Source organism: Lethenteron reissneri, chromosome 12 (genome assembly GCF_015708825.2).
Source record: "Lethenteron reissneri isolate LAM-NWPU_2019-01 chromosome 12, ASM1570882v1, whole genome shotgun sequence".
Taxonomy (NCBI): domain Eukaryota; kingdom Metazoa; phylum Chordata; class Hyperoartia; order Petromyzontiformes; family Petromyzontidae; genus Lethenteron; species Lethenteron reissneri.
The window spans coordinates 13,066,419-13,085,231 of NC_083790.1; the positions used below are offsets into that span (position 1 = coordinate 13,066,419).

At 55.2% G+C, this 18,813-nt stretch overlaps 1 protein-coding gene across 3 annotated transcripts in view; it reads right to left on the reverse strand.

Annotated features, from left to right (window-relative positions):
• The window catches only part of LOC133341919 (ras GTPase-activating protein nGAP-like), a 625,061-nt gene that overhangs the window by 454,821 nt on the left and 151,427 nt on the right, over positions 1-18,813 (reverse strand). For 2 of the 3 annotated variants that reach the window (XM_061550751.1, XM_061550750.1), the window contains exon 2: positions 2,081-2,205. In XM_061550751.1, coding sequence (XP_061406735.1) covers positions 2,081-2,205 — 125 coding nt within the window. Of the gene's footprint in view, positions 1-2,080; positions 2,206-13,158; positions 13,578-18,813 lie in introns of those variants that run through there. The other variant, XM_061550752.1, reaches the window with a different exon arrangement.

Here is an 18,813-nt window from a genome sequence, read left to right on the forward strand (position 1 = left end):
CGTTTAATAATATTTGGCTGATAGAAATGTCCACTTGATAAGCCACTTCGTTGAGCTATCATTTGTGGCCAGGTCACTTCTGAAAAATAGCTACATAGCTCAGTGGGCCTTACCTGGTGAAATAAAATAAATTGCTTAGTCGTTAGTTTTAGTTCATACTCGGCAATAATCAGCCACTGCCGCAAGAAAATTGGCAGGACCCTCCTGAAAAAGGGTCATGAGACTCGGTGAGGCTTTTCATGGCTAATCAAGTTTAACGAGTAAAAAAAATCTTCCATTTTATCGCCGCTCTCAATTCACAGCTCAACTGGATGTCTCATTTTCAGACCTCACAAACTCTGACTCGTCAAGGGGCATAAACCATCATGCGAACTCCGGTCATCCTCGTCACTCACGGCTTTTGTCTAGCCATCGAACAAAGACAGCTTTGAGATGTGCTTTTGCGGCCGTCTGGAACACACTTCCTTCCGATATTAGGAAGCCACTGAAGCTATGCACTTTAAACTCATCCATATTGAAAACTAATTTCTTTAGAACTGCTTTTTGTGTTTAGTTTATTGTCCTTCCCCCCGCACCTCCGATGAGTACGGCTGGTTATGTACGGTGCATTTTGTCTGCACCACGACATCTCGCACCACTGCTGCTGCTGCCCCTCGTTCGCTCATCGCGGCGCCTCAGGACTCCATACGGGTCGTGTGAAGTAACAAGAAATAAACATCGTATTCTCTGGATTATCGGACGCTCTGGGAAAGTACAAAGTCGGCGTCGGATCCGGTCTCACGCCGCACCGCCCGCATTGAACATCACACGTCGATTCGTCCACCCACGGCGAGGACTCGGGTCTACCAATCTGACTTCTTCGTCGCACCTGTCCTGTGCTCACTCACCACACCGCAGGTCACGACAACACAAAGACAAAGATCCCCCGTATCAGCTTATCAGACTGATGGGGCAAGCGCTGTTAGCGAGCACCTACGAAGGTCGGCAGTGCACACGAGGGGGCGGGTGGCCAACACGGCCGCCTTTGTCTTCCGAGTGGTGATGTTTGCTTACCGCACCAGGTACTCATTTGAGGCTGAGTTGACCTAGGGGAGGCCCAGGATTGTCACCGGTGCTGGCCGTGAGCAGGAATCGAACTCGGGTCGCCGAATTCGATACGCAGGTCACTCACCGCAACACCACCGCTCCCCAAAACAACTCACCCACTCATTCGCTCACTCAAATCAACCACCGCAACGCAGGTCACCGCCCCTCTCGTTCTGCTTCTTCCCTCGCACCGCTCCACTTTGCAATTCCCTCCCATCGCCTCTCCCACCCCACCCTCCCACCCCCCAGAAACGTGAGAAAAACTTAGATGGTATCTAGGGGACCCTTTTCACCAGTATCCAAAATATTGAAAAATAAGAATAGGATGCTCAAGCACCGAATAGATACCTTTTGAAAAGGCATCAAGTCTGCGTTGACCACACGTGCACCATGCCAGAGTGAGTGACGATGTGATAGTAAACAGTGGCAGCACGAAGCAGCAGGGCGCCAACTGTGGAATCACTCCTGGTAGCCCGAGGAGAGCAAGGTGGAACCATAACACACGGAATCATGTGACTCGTGCGGGAATGTCATGCAGGTCACTGCCAACTGAACATTAAAATTCCAAGGGCAAATGAGCATTTCTCGGATGAGGAGGATGATGTTATGGATATTCTACCGAAGTAACCACGGCCTCTTTGCAGGATGGGAAAACGTGAAAGCTCCCCAATCAGATCGAATATCCATGACGTTCATTTTGGTTTCCGAACTTAACGTGGCCAAATTCCAGCTCTGGGAATGAATCGGTTTTATTGCCACCAGGCGAGCGTCACTCTCATATGTAGAGCGGGTGGGAAAGTGCCGCCCCCCCCCCCCCCAGCTCTGCGTGGATCAGAGGCCACTTGCAGAAGGGCATCTCAGAGGTAGCTCCGTGGACATCCGCTTCCACGGGGGGGGGGAGGAGGGGGGGGCGTTCTCGAACAGGGAGAGAGTCTCGCCGCTCCGCGACAGGTGTCGAGCGGATCGAGCGGCTCGCTGGCACGAGCGTACCCACCTCCTCCCGCTCCAGCAGGAGCATCTCGCTGTCGGAGAGGATGCAGAAGCGCTGGCTCCAGTCGCCTCGCTCCGTGTACGGCGACTGGCCGCAGGACATGTGGTGCGTCGGAGGGCCCTTGACATCTGCAGCACACAGAGCACGCACGACGCGGGGGTCACACGTGAAACAAGAACAACAACACATCCTGTTGATGATCTTCACGATGACAGCGATACCGTGTCCCTCGTGTTTACAGACTCCATCTCCATGGTGGGCGTCCTCTCAGACACGCTGCATTCCCTGGCTGTGAGTTTCCATAAGTGTAGAAGATCCGTAGCCCCCCCCTCCACTCCATCTTCCCCCCATCTACCACCCCCCCGCTCCCCCCACCACGTCCCCACAGGGGTCCGTGTCCCAACCAACACCACCGCCCTGAGGCCACCACTGCAGACGACTGACGCGTGTGCTTAATGTTACGAGGCAGTGCTAACGATGAAATGCACTGGGACCCTTTATTTATACATGAAAGCAAACCAAGTTCAATGGTGAAAATAAAATCAATCAATCATTGCCAGCAGAAAGAGAGAGGGTGGGCGGGGGGGAAGTCTTCAGTTGTGACATGAACAAGGGACGGCAGTGAGCAGCGCGGAAAGTCCGTCGGGCGCCTTCCAAACGCTGGGACGAACGCAACAGAAGGGGAGACATCCCACCGAGGCGAGGGGAGACAGGAGAATTTGACAGAAGACATTAGTTACCAGGACACAGGACATGGAGAGCATGAGGAGGTTGAGTAGGCCGAGATGGCACGCGCACACACGCAGACACACGCGCACGCACGCAGACACACGCGCACACACGCAGACACACGCGCACGCACGCAGACACACGCAGACACACGCAGACACACACGCGCACACGCAGACACACACGCGCACGCACGCAGACACACGCAGACACACGCGCACGCACGCAGACACACGCAGACACACGCAGACACACGCGCACACACGCAGACACACGCAGACACATGCAGACACACACGCGCACACGCAGACACACGCGCACACACGCAGACACACGCAGACACACAGGATATCGATGACTCAGCGCAGCCTCGTAGCCGATTTGTCATCAGACAGGAGCCAGTGGAGCCAGTGGAGGAGTGAGGTGATGTGGTCAGGTCCGACAGGATTCGCCTCGAGTGAGAGGTGACATTTATGTGGAGGCTGTAGCAGAGGGAATCCCAGCAGTCAGGATGAGAGGTTAGGGAAAGTGTAGACATGGTTTGCAGGGGCTCACGATGCGATGCCTGCAAGAGATGCTGCGTTTGACGGAAGGAAGGCAGGAGGAGGGTGGTTACACAGCTGCATGAGCTGAAAGAGCAGAGTGGCAGCGGGAGAGACCAGGCAACAGCCAGGGGTTGTGATGCCCTTGAGGCAAGTAACATTCAAAAGTTTCAGATTCAATTTCTCAAACAATAAAATCATATTGTTTTTACCCAATTTTGTTTGAATCGTGCCGTCGGCATCATGCCGTGTGGAACCACGTCGCAAAACACGGTCTGCGAAGGCAGGTTTAGAAAAAAACCTGCACGTGAAATAGTCTCTCATGCACAGAGAGGCATCTCGTGCCGATTTCGCCATTCTCAATGGCGCCATCACCGCAAGTAGCAGCCTCAGCAGGGCATCCGCAGCTCGCTGATGAGTGCGGGGAGGCAACACTGATTTTGTTATAAAGGCCCTGCCTCCAATGTCACCAGAGGAGCGAGTACCAATATCCGCCGTTCGCCACTGAACGACGGCGACATCACCACGGCAAGTGTGCCAGGCCAGGCGCACTTTGAGGCCACGTGTAGTGTCGAGGGCTCGCTGCTGACGGGAGGTCACGGGACAGATCCAGCAGGTGCCATGACTAAGATGACTGGCAGATGCACCACCAGATGTTGCCCCCTTACTGTGCCAGTACCGCCGCATGGCGCGCTACCGCCCTGCACAAACGTGCTCCCTGCCCGCACGCACGAGGGGCGGGTGTTCTTGCGAGCGACCGCCAGCGTCGGAGCCGCTACGGGAAGAAGCCAGCGGTGCCTTGGCGGCGCGTCCGGAGGCTTTGGCGGCGAACTCGAGGAGAGGCGTCCTGCGCCGGTGCGGGGCGCACGTCCATCGCGGCGAGTGAATGTGACCGCCGTCTCTCTGTGTGTACGTGTGTGTGTGTACGTGTGTGTGTACGTGTACGTGTGTGTACGTGTGCACGTGTGCACGTGTGCACGTGTGTGTACGTGTGTACGTGTGCACGTGTGTGTACGTGTGTACGTGTGTGTACGTGTGCACGTGTGTACGTGTACGTGTGTGTACGTGTGTGCACGTGTGCACGTGTGCACGTGTGTGCGTGTGTGTGTGTACGTGTGTGTGTGTACGTGTGTACGTGTATACGTGTGCACGTGGTGTGTACGTGTGTACGTGTGTGTGTGCGTGTGTGTGTGTGTACGTGTGTACGTGTGTGTACGTGTGTACGTGTGTGTGTACGTGTGTGTGTACGTGTGTTTACGTGTGTGTGTGTGTACGTGTGTACGTGTGTGTGTGTGTACGTGTGTGTGTACGTGTGTGTGTACGTGTGTACGTGTGTGTGTGTGTACGTGTGTGTGTGTGTACGTGTGTGTGTACGTGTGTACGTGTGTGTGTGTGCACGTGTGTGTGTACGTGTGTGTGTGTACGTGTGTACGTGTGTGCACGTGTGTGTGTGTGTACGTGTGTGTGTGTGTACGTGTGTGTACGTGTGTGTACGTGTGTGTGTACGTGTGTACGTGTGTGTGTGCACGTGTGTGTACGTGTGCACGTGTGTGTGTGTGCACGTGTGTATGTGTGTACGTGTGTGTGTGTGTACGTGTGTGTGTGTGTGTACGTGTGTGTGTGTGTGTGTACGTGTGTACGTGTGTACGTGTGTGTGTACGTGTGTGTGTACGTGTGTGTGTGTGTACGTGTGTACGTGTGTGTGTCTGTACGTGTGTACGTGTGTGTGTGTGTACGTGTGTACGTGTGTACGTGTGTGTGTGTACGTGTGTGTACGTGTGTACGTGTGTGTGTGTGCACGTGTGTGTGTGTACGTGTATGTGTGTACGTGTGTACGTGTGTGCACGTGTGTGTGTACGTGTGTACGTGCGCACGTGTGTGTGTGCACGTGTGTACGTGTGCACGTGTGTGTGTACGTGTGTACGTGCGCACGTGTGTGTGTGCACGTGTGTACGTGTGCACGTGTGTGTGTGTACATGTGTGTGTACGTGTGTGTGTGTGTACGTGTGTGTGTGTACGTGTGTGTGTGTGTGTACGTGTGCACGTGTGTGTGTGTGCACGTGTGTATGTGTGTACGTGTGTGTGTGTGTACGTGTGTGTGTGTGTGTACGTGTGTGTACGTGTGTGTGTGTACGTGTGCACGTGTGTGTACGTGTGTACGTGTGTGTGTGTACGTGTGCACGTGTGTGTGTACGTGTGCACGTGTGTGTGTGTACGTGTGCACGTGTGTGTGTGTGTACGTGTGCACGTGTGTGTGTGTACGTGTGCACGTGTGTGTACGTGTCGTGTGTACGTGTGCACGTGTGTACGTGTGTACGTGTGCACGTGTGTACGTGTGTGTGTGCGTGTGTGTACGTGTGTGTGTGTGTACGTGTGTGAGTGTGTACGTGTGCACGTGTGTGTGTACGTGTGTACGTGTGCACGTGTGTACGTGTGCACGTGTGTACGTGTGTACGTGTGCACGTGTGTACGTGTGTGTGTGCGTGTGTGTACGTGTGTGTGTGTACGTGTGTGTGTACGTGTGTACGTGTGCACGTGTGTGTGTACGTGTGCACGTGTGTACGTGTGTACGTGTGTGTGTGTACGTGTGCACGTGTGTGAGTGTGTACGTGTGCACGTGTGTACGTACGTACGTCGAACTCCTTTCGCACGGTACGTAGCCAACCGTGCTGATCAGAGTTGCGGGGGAAATACAACAAGCGAAACACAACCGGACTGCGCCAGCACTCTCCAGCAGCTGCCAGCACGCGGAGTCTGCGCTGCCTGAGCGCGACTGCTCAGGCTTGGACTCAGGAGGCGAGGGCAGGCGCAGAGCCGCGAGCGGCACCAAACGTGAATGAACGTGGTGAGCTTACACACGGATAGACTTGCCCCAACCATAGGAATGGGGAACTTCCACCACTGGCTCAAGGTTGTAAACGGCAGGAAAATCACTGAGATTTTTTTATGTACTCAGTTTGCCGGATGCAGCACAAAAAAGTCGATGTGTAGAGCACGATACTTGGTTTCATATTTGCCGAGCACAATCACAAAGGCCTAAAAACGCCAAACGGCCAGCAATAAATAGCGCCGTTAAAGGTATAACAGGTGACAATGAATACGTTTATTGAATTGAGTGCAGTTGTACAGAAAAGCCACGACGGGAGGGAATTCCCAAGTGCGGAGAGCCCTGTTACACTGGCATGTGTGGCCAATTCCAATACAGCCAGGAGAGTTTGTCTGTTAGAGAGGAAACCAGAGAACCCGCAGAAATTACTGTAACTCTTTAGTTTTTGACCAGGAAAGGCCCACTGAGCTATATAGCTCTTTTTCAGAAACGACCTGGCCACAAATGATAGCTTAATGAAATGGCTTATCATCACGTGGAAATAGATAGCAGCCAATTACTCTAAACACATGTTTCAAAGTGTGGAGAGAAAAACCGGAGGACCCGGAGAAAAATCCACACAGCCACGGGGAGAGAGAGACACGCAAACTCCAGATATACAGCAGGCGTCAGGGTCGGGATTGAACCCACGACCTCCTGCACACCAGGCGAGGTAGTTAACATCTCCTAGCCACCGTGGCGCCACAAAAAATCCAAGGATGCATAGGAAGGGGCAACACCCAAAGTTCTGCAAAGACAAGATTAAAAAATCCATGGATGTGATTCCATTTCCTAGCCACTGAGCAGCCACCATCCCTACAGCAGCTGCCACTGTATCCATGAAATCGTACCATGGATACGGACTGCACAACGTTCTGTATTTTACAGAAATGTTTAACGTTGTTAAATATAATAATCACCGTCTGTTTATCTGTACCTGTCGCGCGATGATTGCGTTACACCGTCACTAAGGGACGAGCATTTTGAATGGCCAAGCGATTCGGGAAAAGTTTTGCAACACGCAGAAACCGCTAGCAGCTCGACTGCTCTCTAGCCGCGTGACAAACCACAGTGAAGGCGTCAAACCCGATGTTTTTTTATTATTCTGGCCACGATCTCGCCAAACAGCCGTGAAAAGCGATTGTAAAGATATTACCATCGCCCGCCGACGGAACATGAACACGGACGCTCCATTTCGCGAGGGCAGAAGCGTTGCAGAAGTGTGCGGGTCGGTGTGACCTGTTCCCGCAAGCGGCCGGCCGGGGCGAAGCACATTGACCGTGGCTGACAGACAGACAAGTTGCTAAACGTGCGCGTCCGTTTGACAAGACGCCAGCGCTGCCGGCCGGTAGCGAGAAAAACCGTGACTCCACAGCCTCTAGACGTGTCCCCTCTATCGGACCACAATTATTAAATCCTGCAAACCCTCTCCTCTGACACGGAGCCATCACTTTCGCAATATTCTCTCTCAGCTGTTGAGAACAAAGTCGGAGGGACGGTGGAAATCAGTGGGCCATCTATGACTGGATCACCCTGTATAATGGCCTGGTAATACCACGATGGAAATGTGTGAGCAAAGACAAAGATGACCCATATAGGCATACAGAGTGTTGGGGCAAGTGCTGTGAGCGGCCACATAAGAAGGCCGGAACGATGATTATACACTGCACCAGGTACTTATTTAAGGCTGAGTCAACTTTGCGCAGCCCCAGATTCAGATATTCATCAATGATTTTTGGTCTGTGAGCAGGAATCGAACTCAGGTCGCCATGTTCGTAGCAGAGTGGACTGACCACTGCGCCACCGCTCCCACCAATTGAACACAAGCACGCCGCCAAGGCGCTCCTGCCCACAGTCCACGGTGACTCGCTGTGACCACGCACGCAAAATGAGTCCCATGCATGCAGAATTCCACTTCCACCTGCAGCTTGTTATTGTAAGGTCGCACTCATCACAAATGAACCACAATATCTTGCTGAGCTCGTCAAGGAGCATAAACCATCGCGCGAACGCCGGTCATCCTCACAGCGGCCTTTGGCTGGCCATCGAACAAAGACTGTCACTGCATCGCACGCCTTCGGATACACTTCTGTGGCCGTCTGGAACGCACTTCCTTCTGATATTAGGAAGCCACTGGAGCTATGCACTTTTAAATCTCGATTGAAAACTCATTTCTTTGAAACTGATTTTTGTGATTAGTTTGTGTTGTCCTTCCTCCACACCTCCGATGAGCGCGGTTGGCTACGTACTGTGCGAAAGAAGTGCCACATACGTACGCACGCATTCATCACAAGGAGTACAACAGGCAAAGTGCAACACGGGAAATCACACGCAGAGTATTTTTCAAACATCTTATTACAGATGCACGCGAACAAAACGAGGAAATCTTGAAGAAATCAAGACGAAGACGAGAGGCTGCCGAGTGAGGCCACGTGCAGGAGGCCGCAAGATGCCGGAGGCGTGACCGGGGCTTGAATGGTGCCCGGATGCCGAGGTCGGTGACGGAGGGAACAACGGGAGAAGCTCGGCGAAGAGGAACACCGCGATCTGACTGGGCGTCAAACTCCAAACACTGGACAGGATGGAAGTTGTCTCAGTTGAGGGGCGCAGCAGAGGACGAAGAGAAGTGGAGAAGACCCCGCAGGGAGGGGAATCAGTCGTGCCCCAATGGTCCAAAAGGCCAAGGGAGTGTAGGAAGGAAGCACGCATTGATTTACAATCGCGGCTCCAAGATGCACGTTCATCATCTGCGAGTTAAAGATCTCCTCGTAATAAAGAGTAAATACCCTGTAAGATTCATATCTACCCACCATTCAATCGTGCAATTAACGAGGAGCAGGGCCGTGGGAACAATTGATTTGACATTACCAACGCCAATAGTTTTGAGTAATCCGTAGAAGAGCCACATAGCTGAGATTACGATGGGTGTCATTAGCCGTCGTCAAAGTCAGAAAAAAAACTTTGAAACATCATCCCTCGCCAAACCGGCCATGAGCAGCCAGCCCATTGGGATAACGAGCCTCCACTGAAACGGAGACCCCAGGAAAGATACAAAGCTCAACCCAAAAACAAAGGGGCAGGGCCCAATAAAAAAAAAGTCACAAAAGCTTGGAAGGTTTTTTTTTATCATATGCCACGTATGAGTGCCAAATTAACTGTAGAGTTCGAATGCAGAGAACTTCTTTGATGGGCAACAACCAATCATCATCCAGCGTTGTCGTGGAGAAGCGTAATCACGAAATAAAGTCTTCGTCCCATCTCCGTGTCTCTCTCCCCACGTGAAATACAAACGCGTTTACTACAAACCCCCATCGGGCACACGAATCGTCACTCAGACGGGCCGCACGGCCCTTCCTGGCAAACGCCCGAGGCGACGATCCGACCGCGAGCGGCCACGGGAGCGTCCACTCCCCAGAAGCCAGCTCCGCTTCGCAGCACCGATCCCAACAGCACCTCTCGGAGCCGTGGTGCCTCTGCTGGTCCCACCCTCACGACCGCAGCGTCACGCACCACTCACCAGCACTCACCGCCATCACGTGGAGCGCTACCGCACTTTGATTATTATTATTATTATCATGGACGCGAGGTCACACAGGAAACTGTTGCCGAGTCCCAAAACTCTTTTTAAGAAAGGCCCTGCCAAGTTTTAACAGTCGGGGGGGGCGGGGGGAGGTAAAAGAGGGGGGGGGTTGACGATTTCTATGCAGAATCACGATTGAGTAATTTGCAGATCATTTCTCAGATATGGGAAGTGTTTGGACCGCGACACCTGCACACCGTAGGGGCCTGCTTTTATGAACGACGTCACGGGTTCTTAAACGCCCGCTGTCGAAGCATATGGCGCCAAGTGATGTTTACGGTGGACGCGGCAATAACCAGGGCGGCCGCTGCAATCGAACCGTGAACCTTTGCAACAAATGGTGCTATGGCTGGGCTGCGTCACCGTTCGCTCGCTTGTTGGGACACCAGAGGAGGGACCGTGCCAGTAGTAACCGTCACCTATCGTGGAGCTGATACGAACGTATCTGGTGGTTTACACATGTAGGTGTATAAAATAAAAGCCAAATGTTCGCAATCATTCTTTCTTTTCCCGCGATTTGCAACCCCGGTCAGAAAATGTTGCGGGGTGGTAGTGGTGGTGCGTCAAAGTCAGTCGAAGCCATCGGAAGACGAATGTTTATAACGAGCGGCTGGCTGACCACGGAGTTTCACAGTCTGTTGCCGTCTGGCAGCACCCAGCCTCATGACGATTGGCTGTCTCCGTGTTCCAGCGGCAAGATCTGACTCCTCGGGCCCTCGACTTGGTCGGACGGTTCCTCGATTCATCTCCGAAATAATTACTCGGCGGACGGTGGCATCACAAGATTACGTCTCGTGGTGTCACCACCACACGAAGTGCAGCTTCTGATGGAGAGTCTGCAGCTCACTCAAGGGCAACTTGGTCAGACTGTTTCATGAGCACCGGCGCGTTGCGCTGCATCAATGTACCGCCAATACGTCCATTTGGCGACATAATTTGTCATGCATTAGCTTCCTGTAATGTCCCCTGCAAACATGCTCAATCAAGTGCACTACACAGCAGAGTAGACGTTAAAAACGATTGGTTTTAATACCCGGATTCGATTATCATGAATAGTTCATGGACAGTGCTTCGGCCCCAGTTGATGCATTCTGAGCGACCTTCAAACCCTTAGACAGGAGGGGCTGCTCGCTGGGCACGCTTTGCCTCGTAATTAGCCTCAAGTCAAGTCTGTCACTGACCTCGTCACCAGCGATCAGCATGAGCATATAGAGAGCAGCCGCCCCGGTGACTGGGGCATGCACCATGCTGCTCAGCCATCATGCGGGCATGGCACGTGTTGTGTGTGAGTGTGTGACACGTGCTGTGTGTGAGTGTGACACGTGCTGTGTGTGAGTGTGTGACACGTGCTGTGTGTGAGTGTGGGATGTGTTGTGTGTGAGTGTGGGATGTGTTGTGAGTGTGGGACGTGTTGTGTGCGAGTGTGACACGTGTTGTGTGAGAGTGTGGGTCCAGGCCACGCGGCTGGGCTGGTGCTCATGAAACGATAACGCGTACAAACGGCAGGGCTATTAACGGTAAAATGATTCACACCACTAACAGTCGCAGTAAGTCGTTCATTATACCGGTGACAAATGCTCATGTTTTATTAATGAGCCATATGTCTCGGCACTAGTACAGCGAAATGTGTTTTCCTTCAACCAATGGTGAAATGCGCCGTGCAAATTCACGCATGAAACATGAAACATGAGCGTGGCAGCGTGCGCCGCATCCTGCACGCTGTAGAATGTTATCTCGGTATCGAGAAAAACACGACTGGGCAGCAGTCTCTACTGCAATCGAGCTGATATGTTGACAGATCACGTGGTTGTCTATTTATAATTTTGAGTTGTCCTCCATATATATCCGATTATGAGCACGCACACACAGAGGTTTGACAATCGGCCAAGGGGCAGGGGTTGCGCCAACCAAAACAACAACAACAAGAGACTTTCTAAATCTAATTCGGTAAAATAAAAAACCCTCCATATTTCAATCGCCGCAATACATGTGGTGAACACGTGACGGCGGTCGTCAACACGTGACGTCACCACGCAGCAGTTCAGGGCACGTGGAGTGGAGACTGGCAAGCTTTAGGTCAAGATTAAGACAATGATGATGATGTAGAGCCCTTTGGCTGAACGCCTCTCCAAGGCCCTGTCCGTCATGGGGGGGGGGGGGGGTTTGTTTGACCATACTTCACCACACTGCTCAGAATGGCTCGATGAAGGAAAGCTCCAGCACCGGCTGGTAATGTAATCAGACCGTGCGCACCTACGATCTCCATGCGATGAGAGGCGAGTTGTTTGACAACTTACACCGACACACGTGTGGGATGCCGCACACACGCATGTACGTGCAGCGTGAGAGCCGGGTGGGTGGCGGTGGCTGCTGCTTTGCACGTGGCTGTCTGTAACCCAGCACCGTGGAGCCAGCAGCGAGGGGTTGATGGGTCACCGCGCAAATGTCGCGAAACTCCCTTCCCCGTGGGCATCGAGGTGGTTATACCCCGGCTCACCGGAAGATAGCAGTAGCACAAGTCGATTGATCTCCGTCTGTGTCCATCTGTACGGGGGCTAGAGCGGCTTGACCCCCCAAAGCACCCACAGGTTTTTATCCGGCGACACCGGGCTTAGTCCCACACAAGTCGAGGCACGCATGCAGGGCCAGAGGCCTTCGACCAAATTGTTGGCACCGGTCCTGGCTGCTGCCTTCCCAAGCGGCGGCCCGTTGCTTCTCCGTGCCGCCCGGCAGCCACGCGTCCGTGGCGGCCGCGGTCGCCACGGACAGGATGGCTGAGGTGGTCGTGGCATTCAAGCAGAAAGCCGCGGTGAGCTTTCTAAGCGAGGGGCGTGTGTCGGTTGCTGATTATGACGGGGGATCGATTGTGCATTGTGTGTGGAGGCTCCTCGCAATTGTGTACGTTATGAGAGAAAATCAGTGAGACACTTTGATGATGATGATGACGACAACAGTTTGACAAGGACAACGACGATTGGTTCAGGTTTAGAGGCAACGGTGGGTGTGATGCACCGGAGTCCCACCCCGCTTCTGGTATCGTTCAATTGGTGTCACGATTGCAGGAGTCATTTGGCTTTGGAGACGAGACCAAGCCGTGTCCTAACAACGCATCGTCGTGGACGCACACGTCTGCCAAAACGTTGCAAGTATAGAGTTTGACGCTTCCGGTATCCATCCCACTTGACGAGTACCAAAAACAAAGTCATTGTTTTTCGCTCGAAAATCCGAACCATATTATTTCCGTTTCATTGCCTGATGATCGCATCAAAGATGACCGATGACAAACATCATCTTTCACACCACGACTTAAACAAACGACGACCACAACAACAACAAAACTCAGAAAAACTCACGAAACATTTACCCGTCAAACGGTGCGTGCCGAGACTCTTTACCGCAGCAGCCAGACCACCACCGCAGCAGCGACCTGGGGAACTGCGGTCAATGTGTCGGGGGGCGGGGGTACCGCTTGATCACGAGCCATCCATCGCACACCGCCCCCACATCGCGCTCCGGGCCGAGACGCCGATTGCTCTCCGACTTTATAATCCCACTTGGCTGACGGTCACGTCTTTCTGGCCGTGGGACCCCCCCCCCACCCGGTGTTGATTTCTGGGAACGGCGGAGCGAGCCACCCGTCGCACAGAGGCCACGGGGCCCCGGGGTGGTCAAACAGCAACAGGCCCTCCACGCGCCCCGGGGTGGTCAAACAGCAACAGACCCTCCACACGCCCCGGGGTGGTCAAACAGCAACAGTCCCTCCACGCGCCCCGGGGTGGTCAAACAGCAACAGACCCTCCACGCGCCCCGGGGTGGTCAAACAGCAACAGACCCTCCACGCGCCCCGGGGTGGTCAAACAGCAACAGGCCCTCCACGCGCCCCGGGGTGGTCAAACAGCAACAGACCCTCCACACGCCCCGGGGTGGTCAAACAGCAACAGACCCTCCACACGCCCCGGGGTGGTCAAACAGCAACAGACCCTCCACGCGCCCCGGGGTGGTCAAACAGCAACAGACCCTCCACGCGCCCCGGGGTGGTCAAACAGCAACAGACCCTCCACACGCCCCGGGGTGGTCAAACAGCAACAGACCCTCCACGCGCCCCGGGGTGGTCAAACAGCAACAGACCCTCCACGCGCCCCGGGGTGGTCAAACAGCAACAGACCCTCCACACGCCCCGGGGTGGTCAAACAGCAACAGTCCCTCCACGCGCCCCGGGGTGGTCAAACAGCAACAGTCCCTCCACACGCCCCGGGGTGGTCAAACAGCAACAGACCCTCCACGCGCCCCGGGGTGGTCAAACAGCAACAGACCCTCCACACGCCCCGGGGTGGTCAAACAGCAACAGACCCTCCACGCGCCCCGGGGTGGTCAAACAGCAACAGACCCTCCACACGCCCCGGGGTGGTCAAACAGCAACAGACCCTCCACACGCCCCGGGGTGGTCAAGCAGCAACAGACCCTCCACGCGCCCCGGGGTGGTCAAACAGCAACAGACCCTCCACACGCCCCGGGGTGGTCAAACAGCAACAGTCCCTCCACGCGCCCCGGGGTGGTCAAACAGCAACAGACCCTCCACGCGCCCCGGGGTGGTCAAACAGCAACAGACCCTCCACACGCCCCGGGGTGGTCAAACAGCAACAGTCCCTCCACGCGCCCCGGGGTGGTCAAACAGCAACAGTCCCTCCACACGCCCCGGGGTGGTCAAACAGCAACAGACCCTCCACGCGCCCCGGGGTGGTCAAACAGCAACAGACCCTCCACACGCCCCGGGGTGGTCAAACAGCAACAGACCCTCCACGCGCCCCGGGGTGGTCAAACAGCAACAGACCCTCCACACGCCCCGGGGTGGTCAAACAGCAACAGACCCTCCACACGCCCCGGGGTGGTCAAGCAGCAACAGACCCTCCACGCGCCCCGGGGTGGTCAAACAGCAACAGTCCCTCCACGCGCCCCGGGGTGGTCAAACAGCAACAGACCCTCCACACGCCCCGGGGTGGTCAAACAGCAACAGACCCTCCACGCGCCCCGGGGTGGTCAAGCAGCAACAGACCCTCCACACGCCCCGGGGTGGTCAAACAGCAACAGACCCTCCACGCGCCCCGGGGTGGTCAAACAGCAACAGACCCTCCACGCGCCCCGGGGTGGTCAAACAGCAACAGTCCCCCCTCCACACGCCCCGGGGTGGTCAAGCAGCAACAGACCCTCCACGCGCCCCGGGGTGGTCAAACAGCAACAGACCCTCCACGCGCCCCGGGGTGGTCAAACAGCAACAGTCCCTCCACGCGCCCCGGGGTGGTCAAGCAGCAACAGACCCTCCACGCGCCCCGGGGTGGTCAAACAGCAACAGACCCTCCACGCGCCCCGGGGTGGTCAAACAGCAACAGTCCCCCCTCCACGCGCCCCGGGGTGGTCAAACAGCAACAGACCCTCCACGCGCCCCGGGGTGGTCAAACAGCAACAGACCCTCCACGCGCCCCGGGGTGGTCAAACAGCAACAGACCCTCCACGCGCCCCGGGGTGGTCAAACAGCAACAGACCCTCCACGCGCCCCGGGGTGGTCAAGCAGCAACAGTCCCTCCACACGCCCCGGGGTGGTCAAGCAGCAACAGACCCTCCACACGCCCCGGGGTGGTCAAACAGCAACAGTCCCTCCACGCGCCCCGGGGTGGTCAAACAGCAACAGTCCCTCCACGCGCCCCGGGGTGGTCAAGCAGCAACAGTCCCTCCACACGCCCCGGGGTGGTCAAACAGCAACAGTCCCTCCACGCGCCCCGGGGTGGTCAAACAGCAACAGTCCCTCCACGCGCCCCGGGGTGGTCAAACAGCAACAGTCCCTCCACGCGCCCCGGGGTGGTCAAGCAGCAACAGTCCCTCCACACGCCCCGGGGTGGTCAAACAGCAACAGTCCCTCCACACGCCCCGGGGTGGTCAAACAGCAACAGTCCCTCCACGCGCCCCGGGGTGGTCAAGCAGCAACAGTCCCTCCACACGCCCCGGGGTGGTCAAGCAGCAACAGACCCTCCACACGCCCCGGGGTGGTCAAACAGCAACAGTCCCTCCACGCGCCCCGGGGTGGTCAAGCAGCAACAGACCCTCCACACGCCCCGGGGTGGTCAAACAGCAACAGTCCCTCCACGCGCCCCGGGGTGGTCAAGCAGCAACAGACCCTCCACACGCCCCGGGGTGGTCAAACAGCAACAGTCCCTCCACGCGCCCCGGGGTGGTCAAGCAGCAACAGACCCTCCACACGCCCCGGGGTGGTCAAACAGCAACAGTCCCTCCACGCGCCCCGGGGTGGTCAAGCAGCAACAGACCCTCCACACGCCCCGGGGTGGTCAAACAGCAACAGTCCCTCCACGCGCCCCGGGGTGGTCAAGCAGCAACAGACCCTCCACACGCCCCGGGGTGGTCAAACAGCAACAGTCCCTCCACGCGCCCCGGGGTGGTCAAACAGCAACAGTCCCTCCACACGCCCCGGGGTGGTCAAGCAGCAACAGTCCCTCCACACGCCCCGGGGTGGTCAAGCAGCAACAGTCCCTCCACACGCACACCGCGACTCGCCGCCCGCTCTACTCCCCGCCCGCTGGCGCCCGCAAGTGCTCCATTTGTGTCGTCGGCGCACAATTACCAATGACGGCGGGGCAGGGGGTCAAGCGGGGCAGGGGATCAAGCGGGGCAGGCCCCCGGCTGAGTCTGGCTGCTGGGCACTGGCCCAAAGTAGAAAGTGGCCAGCAAGAAACAGCACTACCGGGGGCAAAATTGGCAACTTGTGGAGACGTCGCTTCTTGAAGTGAGCACGCCTATTTGAAGCACTTGGGGAAGAGAGGCGATGGCAGGCTGTGTGTGAGTGTAGGCCAGGGAGGAGAGGACGTGTAACCACCTGCAGCGCAGTGTCTGACTAAGTGGGTCGGTGGGTGAGCGTGCGTGTTGGTGGCGAGATATAAACTCCCTCGCCTGTATATTTTGAGTTTTAAACGTTCTCCCATGGCCACGTGGATCTTTCTCTGGGTTCCCCGGTTTTTCCCTCCACATTGAGAACAAGGTGTGTTGAGAGTAGTTGGCTGCTATACATTTACAAATGGGAATCGACTTGGTTGAGATATCATTCGTGATGGCCAGGTGGTTTCTCAAAAAGAGCTACATAGCTCAGTGGGGCTTTAGCTGATCAAATACAATCAGTGGGCGAGTACGTGCATTGTGACCTGCAGAGGGGTGGTAGAACACAGTGCGGATGAGACCAAAGGTGTCTGACAGACTGAGAACTCAACGTGCCAGCCAGAATCGATGCGTTAAAGCAGATGGAAACAGTAACCATGGCAACAGCAACAGAAGAGTGACAAGAAGAAGATCTGCACGCGGCTGCCACTCGACAAGCAGCGCTTCGACGTGGCAGCCATCCCTGCCAGGGACTACCCTTGACGGGTGGCCACCCCACGTGTGCAGTAGGGGCAGCAGTAGGGGCAGCAGTAGGGGCAGCAGCGCGGTGGGTGGGTGCTCATGGGACTCGACTGCTCATGGGCTGCCACAGCAGCATTGGCTTTTATTTATTATTCATGAAGAAATTAACAAAATAGTGCATTGCGATTGGCGACTACAGTACGTAAGCACGCTAGTATTTTGACGATGGACAGTATTGCATGGGAGGCCGTCGCATCGAGACTAGACGATGACGATGATGATGTGATGATACGTTTCATGTAAATGTTGTTTGACCAGGTGGGAACTCGAGAGATGAGGATGAAGTCTTGCTCGCATGAGTGACCTGGGTCGGGAATTATGCACGGTATTTACTGCGGCTTTTTTGTTCAAACATATTGAACTATTGGTATGATCGAGTATATTTTTTTCTACCCGTAGAAGATGTCAAAAATCACATTTTATATATTTAAAAACACTATGTGCAGCAGTTGCAAATGACTGTACTTAAAAGCACTCACACTTAGGGCCCTGTGATGTGATCGCCCTGGCTGCCTCGGTGGCAACTTTGTTCCACGATAACAAACGTCTCGTTGCCATGGCACTTCTCACAATTACCATCGTAGCACAAATGGCTGGTTGTCTGTTGCTATGTATTGTATGCAGAGAGGGTTGTGTTCTGCACAGACCAAAGAGGATGGCTTTCCCCCACCACCACGACAGTCCAAGTAAAAAACATAATCTCAGCACAGTTGCAAATTACTTCCGCGTAATATTCACGACGGGATGCAGAAAACAACACCGGGATATTCCCAAATCGCTCACGACGACGCGATACGACTGCGCGTCACTCGCCGATGGCAGCCGATGGCGGCGGGGGGCTCTGCTTGCCACCTTCTCCACCGTAGACCGAACCCAGACGCAGCGCCCCCCGGGGTCAGCCGAGTGCGATCAACAACCGCGCAGTTCACCGCACGGTGCCAATACCGGATCTGGGTTACAAATCTATTTCTGCCGCCCGAACACAGATGGCAATTCCCAGACAGTCCGGGTCAAATGCGGGCAGGTGGCAGCCCTTGGAGCTGCGGCATTAAAGGGGGATGATTTATTGGTAACCGATTGGAATCTACATTCGACACTTCCCGCGTGATGTGAAAGATTGATATGCCACATCGCAATTTAAGCGGGTGGTTAAAACGCCGCGAGGTGACCCGTGACGTCGCGACTCCAACGCGAGGCCTCTGCGAGCGCCGCTTTGTCCACGTGCAGCCACGTGCGATGCCAACCCGCGGTGTGTATGACGTGTCGTCTTCACTCTCGCGACTTCGGGACGAGCTCTCGGGAGCCGCGCGTTCCATAAATTGTTGAAATTCATTAAATGTGTCTTTAGAGGGGAGACGATATATGCTGGTCCACTTCGCAGGTTTACACGCCGGGGTGTGCGGTACATGTACAGCGTTACCGATTGGAGAATTCGGCAATGCTCACCAATGTCTCTACGCCAATGGCTGTGTCACCAACTATTACTGTCGTGTTAAAGTACAGTACAGTAATTGATAAGCAGAACGCTGTTCTATTTCTCCACAGATTAAGGGGGAAT